This window comes from Monodelphis domestica, chromosome 1 (assembly GCF_027887165.1).
Source record: "Monodelphis domestica isolate mMonDom1 chromosome 1, mMonDom1.pri, whole genome shotgun sequence".
NCBI lineage: Eukaryota > Metazoa > Chordata > Mammalia > Didelphimorphia > Didelphidae > Monodelphis > Monodelphis domestica.
Window position 1 is genome coordinate 172,358,164 of NC_077227.1, and position 14,893 is coordinate 172,373,056.

At 35.4% G+C, this 14,893-nt stretch overlaps 1 protein-coding gene across 1 annotated transcript; it reads left to right on the forward strand.

The window, feature by feature from the left end:
* The first annotated feature begins 4,492 nt into the window (after nucleotides 1-4,492).
* Nucleotides 4,493-5,464, forward strand: LOC100029047 (olfactory receptor 11G2-like). The gene has a single exon (XM_016432190.2). The coding sequence runs from the start codon at nucleotides 4,493-4,495 to the stop codon at nucleotides 5,462-5,464; it is 972 nt and encodes a 323-aa protein (XP_016287676.2).
* The last annotated feature ends 9,429 nt before the right edge of the window (nucleotides 5,465-14,893 follow it).

A 14,893-nucleotide genomic window follows, 5' to 3' on the forward strand; every position in this document is an offset into this window, starting at 1 on the left:
AGCCTGGGATTTCATTCTAAATAAGCAAAAATCAGGGTACTTAATAAACAAATAAGTTAATGCTCAAGAGGAGAGTCCAAAATCTCAAAAGGCTAGAGAAGGAAATAAGCACCTATTTTACCTTTACCTGGGCTTTTGAAATTGGTAGTGAATACTCAGAAGCTAAGGAGTCAAATACCTACCAGATCCATAACTCATGGCAGGCTACAATTCTATTGATCCTATCCCTCTTTCAAACTCATCGAGCTCTAGAGAAATGGTTTATAGCCTTGCTTTGATCAGTGTCTTTATAGAAAACCCAGAGACTAAATTGAAGCATGCCATAACCTTGCAATAGCTACTTTGTTCAGGGCCAGAATATGTCCAATGGACAGCCTAATCTGTGCTCTCTCCTTATTTCCGGGAATATTGAATATAGATGTTCAAAAGTCAATAGAAGCAGGGATTTATTGCTATTTCCAACAGTTTTTTGGGAACCTTGGGGTACTGTTTCCTAATCTAACTTGTTTATCACTTCAAATAGAGATTATGTATTAAGAGACTGTTAGATATTTATTAAGCAAGTTGAGAATGTCAGGTAAAAATTCATAAGCTTTTTAAAAATGACTTCCACAATAATTTCTATTGATGCTATAGTATAAAGTGGCAAGTCATTTACTTCAGTTGTAAGTTTCTGTCCTCTATTTCTTGCATCTCATTTTCTGAAGAATAATGCTCATGCCACAGTCTTCATGTGCATTCCAGCCACGTAATTAACAAGCAACCCTTAGTTAATATTTGTATTTTAGTTATACTTAAGTATATCACTCTGGACAGCTGATTATCACAGAAGAAGTTGGAAAAGAAGCTTACACCAGGGTAAGTATAAATACTTAGATAGTAATATGGATTTGAAATGATTCTGAAAATGTAGACTTAACCAGTGAAGGGAAAATGGAATGTGCCAGTGACCATAGAAAGAGTCTAAGTGACATCACAAGACTGGATATATCATTGTGTGGGAATATATCTAGGGATATATAGATAAATGTTTAGCAACCAACTCACTAAAAATGAAGGACATCCTTTAATCTGCATTATTTAACATTTTATATCACTTTCTTACATATAGACAATAAAAAAACCCCAATAAATCTAGTCCTAGTTTGTATTGCTTGTCAAGTTCCAGGGTATAAATACTCACTTCATTTGCTCTCAACAATATGCTGGCTCCAGCAAATCACCGGTTATATCCCTTTACTAAAGCAGATTTGTAGTAGTTCTACAAATCCAAGATTTGAGGGATTCTTTTGCCCCTGGGGAGTGAGAAGAAACCTTGCCTAGCCATTTGAGTGATAATATAATGACATAGCGCATAAAACACTAGCTTTGGACTCAGAAGATTTGGTTTCCAATCCTGACTTTGTCACTTCTACCTGATTGATATTGAGCAATTCACATCTTCTCAGGGCTTCATATTCCTCATTTGTAAAATGAGGGAATAGAATCATATTACCTTTAAGGTCCTTTTGGAATCTATATCTATGGTACTAGTTAGCAGCAAAATCAAAACTTCATCTTACACTTATTAAATCACCTAGGTCTAGGTATATTATTACCGTTTTGTCTATTTCTTTCTACTTAACCTTAAATATAATAACTTTCGTTAATAGTTCTCAAAAATTCATAAAGTACATTAGAAATATCTCATTTGATTTTACAGCAACCATTTGCAGTAAAGTCAAGAAACTATTATTGCTATCATATAAAGAAACTAGACTGAGGAAGGTTAAATAACCTGTGTGTAGCTAATGAATGTCTGAGATACGATTTGAGCCAAGATCTTCTGGACTCCAAGACTAATACTCTTTCTCCTATGCCAAGCTGTTTTTCTCTGTCCCATGAATTAGACAGATATCTCTTCAAGTTGAGATTATTAACTGAGAGGGTGGAGGAAGACTTGAGAGGACAGAAAGAATAACTGTGTTGGAGAGTAAAGAGGAGCAAAATAATTGCATGACTGCATTGAGGGCCAAATATGGAACCAAATAATGTAAATTTGTATTAGATGCATTTTAGATTTGTTTCCCAGCTCATTTCAACACCATGTGAATAGAAGAAAAGGAGGCAAGTGGTAGGAGTAATCCAGGGATGAGATGTGGCATGATTAAGGGTAGGAAAGGGATTATGGGATTTTATTTTAGAAGATAGTTTAGAGTTGGAACTGATTTACCAATGGGTAGAGAAACAGAGACAAACATAGAGAAAGAGAGAACGAGAGACAAAGAAAAGGAACGTGTAGACAGTGCAGGAGTGATGGTCTGGAAAAGAAATGAAGGATAGATGGAATTAATGAGGATGGTGAGGAAGCATAGAGTTAGAAGTAATGAATAGGGAAAGAAGGAAATGATAAAAGATGATTTCAAAATACTTTTAGAGTTCAGAAACATGGAAGTGGAACACTTCAGGATGATAGTAAGAACAATGATATGTTTAGGTGAGGTCAAGTGGAGGAGTTGGCCATGGAAATCAATAGTTGAGAAACTTGGAAGTTAAGGTATTTAAGGAAGTATCAACAAAGTATATCTAAATCTCTTAGAATGAAGGCAGGTATTGTCATGTATAGAAAGACTGTGAGCCAGACAGGAAGCTCATTTAGTAATGAATGTGCTGACAGATAACAGTCACAAGGGTATGAATTGAATGATAAATTTGAATAGTGTAGTCCTCAAAGGAAAGGTTGCCTAGTGATAATGAAAGAGGGAGAATCCAAGTGGTTTATAAAGCAATGAGCATTTTTACATGTTCATTCTAATTAGTAAGAGATAATAAAAAAGAGTATGGTCAGTACTAGACTGGGTGCTAAGAAAAGTAGGATTATCATTGAACCATGTAGCAGTGAGGAACAAAAGACTGAAGGAGTGAGAGAGGAAGAAGTTTAAAATGAAATGAAAATTTTAAATTATGGAACAGGTTTTCCATAGGGAACACTGGAAGAAATTAAGCAGATCTAGAGCCAGACAAGGAGGAGAGCCTTGTGGGGGACAGCAATAAGGAGGCAATCATTTGACAGTAGGGCTTAAAATTTGTGCATTAGTGGACTAAGGTTCAGAGTCATTGGGACAGAGAAGGGCTAAAGAGGTTTGAAGCAGTCTAATCATTAAAAAAAAAAAAAGAGCCTAATTCTTGTGTCAATGATTAGGGAGAGATCACTTAAGGGAAGTCAGGTGGATAAACTATTCAAAGTCCTCCCTCTGAGGCTACTTGTGAGAAGTCCCTGGATGCTACTAGGGATGTGCTGGCTAGAAATGTTGATTTTGCTCATAGTTTAAAAGTGATAGGAAAGTGTTAATGCAGATAAAATATCAAAATTTGTTGTACATATAATTTTACCCTGGAGAACAGGAGACTCTCTCCCCAGGAGAATGTTTTCTAGGACATCAATCCATAGATGTTGTGATTCAGTACAGTTCTTTCATATAGCATAGGAAGGAAAAGAGCCACAGCATATTTCAGATATGTTGCTAAGACCTGGGAACAAGATATTATCAGGATAACTGAAGAATAATCAGATAAAATAAAATGTTTACAGAAATTCCTTCCATATATGCCCTTCAATTTATAGTCTTAAAGAGTTCCCTGGAGTAAATAACTTCCAGGATTACAAATAGAGCAAAAGCAAAACTTGAATCTAGTTCTTCCTGATTGCCATACCAGCTCTCTTATAATAGAAAAAAAAATAATAGTTTAGACAATACCAACTCTGCCACTAGTGTTGTAATCTTGGTAAATTTACTTAAACTTTATCCTCATTTTCTTCTGTAAAATAAGATGATTGGATCAGAAAGAGCATAAAAATCTCTAAATCCCTCTTATTTCTAATATTCATTATAATCATCCCTGTTTTGTGGCTATTTACATGAAACCAAACAGCCACTTAACAAAAAAAATTAATTTGTTATCTGCAATGTGTCATTTATTATAATTTGTTTGAGTGGAATACACAAAATGAATTTTGTTACTATACAATTCAATATTTTAATTTCTTGTATCTTCTGCCTCCCCCACAAATGGCAACAGGGATAATTACAAATTTTATACATAATATATAACATTCATAGTGTCATTCAGTGAGCTCTGGTTAGGACCCAGACAAAGGTGGAAAATGGAGTGAAAGACCATGGTGTGAATAAATAACCTCTGAAAAGGTTCCTGTGTCTAAAAATATTTCCCACACCCATCTACTGAAACACTTCAATTATGATTCTTTAAGTAATGTGTATTTTATTTTTTTAAGTATTTTTCCATGGTTACATGACTCATGTTCTCCCTCCCCTTTTACCTCCCCCCTTCCATAGATGACAAGCAATTCCACTAGGTTGTACATGTATTATCATTCAAAACTTATTTCCAAAATATTCATTTTTTTTTGTAATAGAGAAATCTTTTAAAACCACAACCCCAAAGCAGTAATCTCCATTAAATCTTTGCTTTGCAACCTAGCATCATATTCATGGCTTCTGAAGAAAGAAACACCTCTGATATAGAAAACATGGTCAATTCTGTTAGTCACTTCATCCTCTTGGGCTTCCCCTCCAGCAGGGAGATACAGATGGTCTACTTTGTGGTGTTCTCAACGACCTATATACTAACACTAATGGGAAATGCAGCTATTATCTGTGCTGTACACTGGGATCGGCACCTCCACACCCCCATGTACATCCTTCTGGGGAATTTCTCCTTCTTGGAGATCTGTTATGTCACCACAACTGTTCCCAACATGTTAGCTAATTTCCTTTCTGAGACCAAGACCATCACTTTTGTTGGTTGCTTTGTACAATTTTATTTCTTCTTCTCTTTTGGCTGTGATGAAGGTTTCTATCTTTGCATCATGGCATTTGACAGGTACCTTGCTATTTGTCGTCCATTGCATTATCCAAACATCATGACTACACATCTCTGCACTGATTTGGTGATCTTTGGCTGGTCAAGTGGATTTATTCTCTTTGTAATACCAGTTGTCCTCATCTCACAGTTGTACTATTGTGGCCCAAACATTATTAATCACTTCATATGTGATCCTGTCCCATTGATGGCCCTTTCCTGTTCCAAAGCCCATACCACAAAATTCATTTACTCTACATTCAATACTATCTTTATGGTTGGTACTTTTATATTTGTCCTCATCTCCTATGTCTTAGTCATTTTTTCTGTACTGCGGATTCCCTCTGCTGCTGGCAAACGTAAGGCCTTCTCCACATGTGCTTCACATCTAGCTATAGTAATCTTATTCTTTGGTTCTGTTATGACTATGTATGTGGGACCAGGATCAGAGCAGCCAGTAGAATTTCAGAAAGTTATGACACTGTTTTATTCAGTTATTACTCCACTATTCAACCCCTTGATCTATAGCCTCAGAAACAAGGATATGAAGGCTGCTCTGAGGAAAGTTCTGGTGGCCACAAGGACTTCTCATAAGACATGAAAGCTTATTGTAAAGCCTATTCATTCTCCAATCTGAAATTACAATGAAGGGGGATATGATAGAGATTTATATCTACAACTCTGTGGAATTCATTAGTAAACTATACAACTCTAGATCTACTGATCAGTTTAGGAACCACATCTTTATTGGCAAATATGGTTTTTTTTTTCAAAAATTAAGGTAAAATAAGTTTCTATTTTAGAATTTTTTCACTGATGAATATGCCCTGAGCAGGTTTTTTCACAATGTGATTCATTTTCTAAAATATAGAAAACATAATCTGTGTTGTATTGTGTACCAAAGGTAATCAAAATGGTCGGTTAAATTTGAAGGACCATGGATCTCATAGAATATATCCCTCTTTTCTAAGGATGTAATTCCAATTAAAGATGTTTTAATGTAATAATTTATTTCTATATCAGTACTTTATAACTTATTTTAATATTATCCATTTCCATGCAATTATCCCTTTTCCTTTAACATTTGTTAATTTAAAAAACATGTTTTATGTTTAAGTGTGATACCTGTAATATCTTCATTTCAAAAGAATTCTAAGGGAGGAAAAACCACTTCTAACTTTCCTTCTAGTCAGAAGAAAAATAAAATGTTTTTCATTCATTTCAATGTCATTCTTACTGGGGATTTAATCTGTTCCACAAATGAAGCATATCGTTATTTATTTCTCTTCCCTCTGCCTTAAGAGATTTAAGAACACTAAAAGCTGATGTTTTTCTGATCACTTAACCCTATTTTTTTTATTTTCTGAGAAACTTTCATCCCTCATTGCACTCTTATTATCTCTCTTAATCATGTCTGATACTAGAAACTGAATTGGGGGAAAGAGAAAATCAGTAAAGTTTAATAAATGTGCTATGTTGACTATTTTTAGGATGACTTTTTTGTCATTTTGTGACTTATTACTCAATCCTTTTGTAGTATTGTTTTGAAACTTGACGCAATTATAAAATAAGATATTCAAATCCTTCCAAATGAAAGAAAATCCTTTTTATAGCATAACTAAGGACATGAATTAAACCATTCAAGGCAGATAGAAAGACTAGAGATTTTTCCTTATCCTATCATTGAGACACTCCAGACCATTGTTGAGTGAAAGGGTCTTTAGGGAAAGATAAACCAATTATCTCAAATGGAAGTAGTATATATCTAATCAATCTACTTTTACAATTTAAAAGGAAATTTCAGAAATAAAAATATTTGTCTGTGTCACACAAATTGACCCTATGTCTTCTTCAGTTGATAAAAAGGGTTGTCAATCCCTAAAACAATATTGCCATCAGCAGCTTTTATTTTCTACCTTTGTGATTGAGAGAAATGGGCAAAAGACAGAAGAGATGAAATGCAAAGAAGAAAAACTCAAGAAAGATAGATATCCTCCAGATGCAGCAGGGGAAGGGAGAGGATTCTATAGAGAGTTGGAAAGGAGGAGCAGTTAGCCAAAACTGCCTTCTGGACACTTCTTCAGTTGTCTGGTCACTTCACCACTTGACTTCACTTCTCTCTGGCCAACCTCTCTGAAAGAGGAAGGCTGAAGAAGTGCTTGGCTTTTACCCTCCTTGACCAGGCTGAATTGAAAGAGTCTGGCCCAGTGAAAATCCCAGCTGAATAAAAAACTGTTTTCTATCAGGGGAAGTCAACTTTATTTCTTTTGAAGGGACTTTGAATTGAAGCCTTCTATCAGAGATAGGGGATAATAGCTTGAAGAAATTCCTTTCCCTCTATCCTTTTTATTTCCTTATCCCCCCTTTCCCAAAAGAGAATAAATTAGACTTTCAACTATAAGAAATTGTCTTTCAACATTTGTAATAGGAGAAAGAATTTAAAATATTCAAAGAAGAAGGTTGGGGAGGGGTGACTCACCCTCTGTTAAGCAAAACTTCATTAGGCTGCCTAGCAGGGAGAACAAGAAGGAAGGTGTGTCTTTGAATTCAGTCCCCTTACCTCAACATGCTTCCTGGAGTAACATCTATTCAGTCCCCATCTCAGTATACTATCTATAATCTAAGTATATATATAGTACTCGTATTTATCAGTATTAGCCACTTTAAAGTATTCTGTTGGTGACTAGATAGTAATGCATATGTTTTGAAAGCCAGATCAAGCAGTCTCTCAAAGCCAAGGGTTGTCTTTCTCTCTAGGTGTGGTGGTTTAGAGGAATAATGATGAGATGGGAGACAACTGCCTTGCTCAGACCTTTGTGCTCAGGCATCACCAGGCTGTTCCACCAGGCAAAGAGCTCCTGTTTATTATATAGCTTCAATGAGCACATGCTTTTCTGGCACACAATCATTTTTCAACATACATGATTTCTAGCAGGTAATTGGATCTGTCACACATTAACAAATTGCTTAATCAACATTCTGCGATTAGTTACCATGTTACTACAACAGGAAAATTTGTGATAGAGATAAATGACATAGACAGGATGATCCAGAGGGTCAGTTCCCCCTGATCTGCAGGATGACCAGCTAAGAGAATCATTGTTGCTTTTGATCAGTTTTCACAATAAATCATAATTACTAAGGAGATGGGTAACAAAGCATTTTGCATCTAGTTACAAGGTTAAAGAGTAATTTAATACAGATCAGAATCAGGAATCTTTCTCATTTTTAAATAGCAGTTTTCTTTATGTTTCACTCAGGCACTTAGTGATGTTGCTCTTATTGTTGTAAACATAAGGAAACCAATGAAGTATGTCAGTAGCTTGAGTTTCAGAGGAATGATTGATGTGGTGCTTATGTGTTTGGCTGGTAGCCAATTGACCATCTGGATCACGAAGTGCAATCTATTTTTTGAATAATATTTTAGAGAAAGGAGTGCCTATACTGTACTTAAAACCTATAAAAATTAGAAGAGACAACTTATAGTTTGAACAGACATCAATTTAGACAATATACTCAAATATTTATGGTCTACCCAACATGCTAAGAACTGAGCAAGAAAAGTAATGATGTTGAAAAACATCATGAATTTATTTCAAATCAAACAATCAGTGAAAAGAATGCTATCATCCCAGTGGCATTACTAGTTAATGTCAAGACAAATGATAATGTAGATCAATTACATAAGGTTGTTTTTTTTTTGAAGGAAAAGAATGTATAAACAATTTGGGTCCAGTTTTTAAAATTCATTTCTTTTCATTAAATTAATTCATTTTAACATTAAATTTCATTTACAATTTTCAAAGAACTTATAGACATTCTGAAAGATTTTATGGGGGATTTTTAGTATGGTCAATAAAATCATTAACTAAAAAGAAAACAATTTTGCATGGATCAGGTATTCTTAAAAAGTGTCATTATGAGCAAAAGTGTGTTTAATTGGTATTATAAGATGGTAGGTGAAAAAACTGGAATGATGATACATAGCAAAATGTCTTCATGATCAGCCCACACTTAACAATATTTCACAATACTTAGCTCCTCCAAATAGTTTATTTTTTTTCCATTTAAGAAGTACGAATTGTTATGGGTGTGGAAGGATACCCTTTGGGGTTCGGGAAGGATACCTTTTGCAAGCATGCAATGGCTCCAAACTTAGCTTAAAAACAAAAAGAGATTTATTAATTTAGAAAGTAATGTTGAGAGTGACCAGGGGGATAGCAAGGTAAAACAGCAAGGTGGGGAGCAGTTCCCTGGGAGGACAGCAAGAAAGGAAAGGCTGTTCCTCCATGGGGACAGCATGGATGGAAAGGCTGTCCCCCAGACGACATCAGTTCTGGGGATTATATACTCTTTAGATGCTATGTCCTGGTGTGGACATGACCAGAATGTTAGTCCCTCAAGCATTTGGTGGGATGAGGTGCTCATCTGACTGGGGTCTGCCTGGAGGCATAAGGATTCATTTCTTTGTCCGCCTTAAATCTAGAGGACAAAAGAGGGTAAACATCTCAGGACTCTGGGTGGGGTCATTGGGTGTTTCTAGGTTAAGAGTCACAAGGATGCAAGGGCAAAGGAGTTTTCCCTGATAATAGTTGGCCTGGATTTCTGGGGGTACCCATGTCATGTCACTAATAGCAGTTTATCACCTATTTGAAGTGGAAAGGTCTACCTGAGAAAGAATTGGGTCAGACATGAAATGGGTGTTAAAGAAAATATTTTAAATGAGTAATTAGTGTATGTAAGTAAGAAACTATCGGCCTTGATTATGAATAAGTAACAGAGGTGAGGGACAGCATGGTGTGCTATAAATCATGCTGGATTTGGTAAAAGAAGACCAGATTCAAATCTCAATTATGCCATTTATTAGCCATGAGACCATTAAGATCATTACTTAAACTCATTAAACCTCTGTTTGTCTTCTGTAAAATAAAAAGGTATAAGATGGCCTATGAGGTCCCTTCTAGCCATAATTATACAACCCTATGATTCTTAGATACTCAGAATAAATTGCTTTCAGAAATCAGATAATATATGTTAAACTCATATGTGCTTGAATTTAATTCACTGAATATTCAAAGAGGCAAAGTCAAGATGGTGGAGAAGCACTCAGCAGAGATCTCCCAAATTCCCTACCAAACATTTCTAAAATAATGTCTCAAATTAAATTCTGTAGGAGTGAAACTAACAAAAATTAGATGAAAATTTTATCCAGGAGAAGACAATTTAGGAGGTTGGAGACAAAGATCAGTTTTGCTTAGGGGCTGGGGGCCCCAGGAGTGGAAGACAAAGAGCATCTTTGAGGGAGCTGTATTAGTTGTAGCAAGGGCTCTGGGAGTTCTCAGTCAATGGATGGAGGTGAAGATCAGACAGAACAGAAGGAGATTGCAGTAGGCCCCTTGCAATTGTTATGTTCAGGACCCTACTATATTACCTTTACACAGCTCCAGGTGATAGTCTCAGCCTGAAAGGGAGCTATAGAACTTGTGGTACAAGGAGTAGGGGACCAGCTAATGGTTTCAGGATGAATAGAAGTGCTTGTAGTTGCTCAATATGAAGTAGGAACCCAGGTCTCTATTCCAAGGCAAAGAAGAGCTAGCAATGATGTTTGCAAGAAAGTAGAGGGCCTAGTCACAATCCCCAAATCAGAAAAAGTTCTAGCACCAGTAGTCATAGGGGAACTCTCTTGAGTAAAGGACAGAGCATAGACTGGAAGAGAAGTGACCACCTGTCAAGCAGCAAAAGACAGGAATCTGGAATGAAGCTGAACAGCCTGGAAAAAACTAGGGAGGAAGGTTTTTGACTTCCCTGGCCTCACCACACTGCCAAAGCCCCCAGGGAAAGAACAGAGCAAACAGAATGGAATCAATATGATAACTTCTAGGGACAAGACCTCACCTTATTTGCTGGCATTCCTGCAAATAGTAAAGGAATCCTCAAACAGAGGTCTCTGGGAGCAACTATGTCTGCTGTGGTCTCAGCTCCAGAGGACCCCCCCCCCCCACTGGCTCATTGCTAGAAATTGAAGGAATGGACACCATATAGTCTATGGGCCTCAGGCCCTGAGGGCAAGGAATTGGGCGTTACTACTTGTGAACAGGCTACTTTGAAGGCCCAAGGAATACAGAATAGAGATATGTGCTCTGTCCCAGTCTATGGCAGTGGAGAGGAGGAGTGAGGAAGGAGCACACACTGGTGAGTGTAGTTACTGAAGAACAAAGGCCCCATCAGCTGTGGTCACTCCAAAGAGAGTGGAGTCCCTGTTTGCTGCCACAAGGGGAAGCAGACTGGATACTTGCAGTAGCAGTGACAAAACTACTCATTGGTTCTGATTGGATATAAGAGATCAATCACACAGATATGGGCTTGAATAGGGAATCCAGGATTACATCAGACCTTTGACAATAAGAAGTGGAAAAACTAAATAGGACACAAGTAATAACAAATACAATAAAAACCCTTAAACCTGAGGTAACATGACTCAGCATAATATGAATGCTGAGATCCAGTAAAAAGCCAGTAATTAAATCTATTGACCTAAACACTAAAATTTTAAAAATAAATAAATAAAAATGAGCAAACAAAGGAGAAAGAACATGCCTATTGATAGCTATTATGAGGGCAGAGAAGATCATAGCTCAAACTCAGAGGATAATGAAGTAAAAACACCAACTTCAAAAACAGCAAAGAATACAATAGACACTAGCTCAAAAAGAGTTTTTGAAAGAGCTTAAAAAACAAATGAAAGTAGCTGAGGAAAAATTAGAAAAAATAAGACCAATGTGAGAAAAAGCAAGAAATTAATGAAAGATCACTCAAAAGGAAAAAGAAATCCAGAAACTCATGGAAGAAAATAATGTATTAAAAATTAGAACTGGATTAGGAGGTGCTAATAATTTCCTAAAACAACAAGAAATAATAAAGCAAAATCAAAAGAATGGAATAATAAAAGAGAACATAAAATTTAAAAAAAACTGACATGGAAAATAGATCAAAGAGAGACAATATAAGAATAGTTGAACTCTCAGAAATTTACAATAAAAACGTTTAGACACCATACTCCAAGAAATCACCAAGGAAAACTGCCCAGAAATTCTAGAATCAGAAGGTAAAATAGAAATTTAAAGAATCCATCAATCACTATCTCAAAGAGACACAAAGATGAAAATGCACAGAAACATCATTGCTAAGTTCCATAACTCCCAGACTAATGAAAAAATACTACAAGCAATGAGAAAAAATAATTTAAATACTGTGGAGCTATGATCAAAATAACACAAGAACTAGCAAAATTAAAAGAGCACAGGACATGGAATACAGCATTTCATAGAGCAAAAGAACTGTACTTAAACTTACAACCAAGAATAATATATTCAGCAAAGAGGAGCATCATTATAAAAGGTGGGAAATGGATATTTAATGAAGTAGAGGAGTTTTAAGTATTTCTGTAGAAAAACTCAAAACTCTACAGAAAATTTGATCTATTAAAAAAAACATAAAAAAGTAATAAAAGACTAAACATAAGCAATCCAAAAGATCAAATTGTTGAGTTCCTATGTGGAAAATATCATTTATTGCCCTTGGGAAAAGCATTATTGCCTCGGTATTTTGAAAAGTTGAATATGGAGGGAAGGTTCAAAGTCAAGGTGAATGGAATGAATGAGTCAAAATGGGAGAAGAATAGACCAGGAGGAGATAAGGTGGAATGGCTACCTCATATGGAGGAGAAATGAGTGGAGGAAGTGCCACAGAAAAGAGTAGGAAGAGGTGGAGGACTTGTGGTACCAGAAGCCCACTCTCATCAGACCTGGGATAGAGAACAACATACATAATTAGAAGAAGGAGGATGGGGAAACAGGAAGGATTAGGGAGGGGAGTACATATCAAGAGAATGGGGGCAAGGTGAGGGGATAGGAGGACTTTTAGGACAAGGTAGGGAAGAAATTTTCAGAACGGAAATCAAATCAAGAAGTAAGAAAACATAGTTGTAGTGTTAGGGAAGAGATTTTTGGAACGGTAGATAGAATAAGAATTAAAAGATAAGGGATAAAGGACAAGGGAAAGATCCTTAGAAAGTTGAACCAATTTGGAACCAGAAGAGAAAAGGGAGACAATAAAGGAGGATTTGGGGGAAGGGGTGTGAATTGGAGAGGTAGTAATCAAAAGAGATTGAACATTAAAAAAAAAAAAAGAATAACCTATTCATCAAAACTGAGTATAATCCTTTTTTTTGCAGTGAGGGGAATGGATATTTAATCAAATAAAAGACTTTCACATATTTCTGATAAAAAGATCAGAGCTGATTTAAAAATATATTTTTAAAATACAAGACTCAAGAAAAGAATAAAAAGGCAAACAGGAATAGAAATCAATCATAAAGGATTCAATAAAGATATATTATCCATAATCCTATATGTAATCTTATATGTTTGTATGTTATCTTACTCTTAAGAATTTTGTCATTATTAGACAAGTAAAATGAGTATACATAGACAGAGATCATGAGTTTGAGATGACTATGATAGAATGATTTACAAAAATTAAAAGATGAAAAAGATGAATATACTGGAGAAAGGGGAAAGTGGGAGGAAGAACTGAGAAATTATCTTACATAAAATAAAAACAAGAGGAAGGACTTTTGCAACAGAGGGGAATATGAGATAGGAGGTCAACACTTGAACCTCACTCTTAATCAGAATTGACTTAAAGATGGAATGACATACTCAGTCACATATATAAGGAAATAGGATAGAATAGGGATAAAAAAAGTAGAGGAAAGCTGATAGAAGAGAGGGTAAATTAAAGTAGTCAGAAGTAAAGCAAATCTTTGAGTAGGGAATAGGTAAAAAGAGAGAAGGATAAACATGAGAGAAATAGGATGGAGGGATATCCACAGTTCATAATCATTATTCTGAATGTGAATGGGATGAACTTACTCAAAAAATGGAAGTAGACATCATTGTGGTTTAAAAACCAAATTCCAATTAGGAAGTGTCTGAAGCTAGAACCCTGGTCCTCCTGTCTCCAGGCATACACTCCATCCACTGTACTATCCCTACCTGCCACTCATGCATCTTTTCAATAGAAAAAAAAGCATCTTTTTCAGACCATAATGCAATAAAAATTATATTCAATAAAAAGCCATGGAAACAGATTAAAAATTAATTAGAAACTAAATAATCTTATCCTAAAGAATGAGTGAGTAAAAGAATAAACAGTAAATATGGTCAATAATTTCATTAAAGAGAATGAAAATAATGACAAAATACCATAAACTATCAGATATAGCCAAAATAGTACTTATAGGGAAATTTATAGCTCTACATGTCCACATTAATAAAGTAGAGAAAGAACAGACCAAAGATTTGGTCAATCAATTTTTTTTAATCTAGAGAAAGAACAAGTTAAAAATCTCAAATTAAACACCAAATTTGTAAATCATGAAAATCAAAAGAGAGACAAATAAAATTGAAAGCAAGAAAATAATTGAACTAATAAATAAAATTATTAGCTGTTTTAAGGGTAAAAATAACATATTATTGGTTATTTTTAAAAAGAAAAAAGAAAACCAAGTTACCAGTATCAAATTGAAAAAGATAAATTCACCACATATGAAGATAAGTTTAGAATAATTGTTAGAGGATATTTGGCCCTTTGACAATAAATCTGTCAAGATAGCTAAGTGACTCAGTGAATAGAAATTCAGACCTGGAGATGTGAGATCTTGGGTTCAACTATGGTCTCAGATGCTTTCCAGTCATGTGACCCTGGGCAAGTCTCCAGACCCCAGTTGCCTATTCCTTACCACTCTTCTGTCTGGGAACCAATACTTAATATCAATTCAAAGGCAAAAGCAAAAGATTTAAAAAATAAAGAAATTTATCTAAAAGAAATGCATGAATTGCCCAGACTGACAGAAAATAAAATATTTAAATAATTTCACCTTAGAAAAAAGAAATTGAGGGAGCAGCTGGGTGGCTCAGTGTATTGAAATCCAGACCTAGAGATGGGAGATTCTAGGTTTAAATCTGGC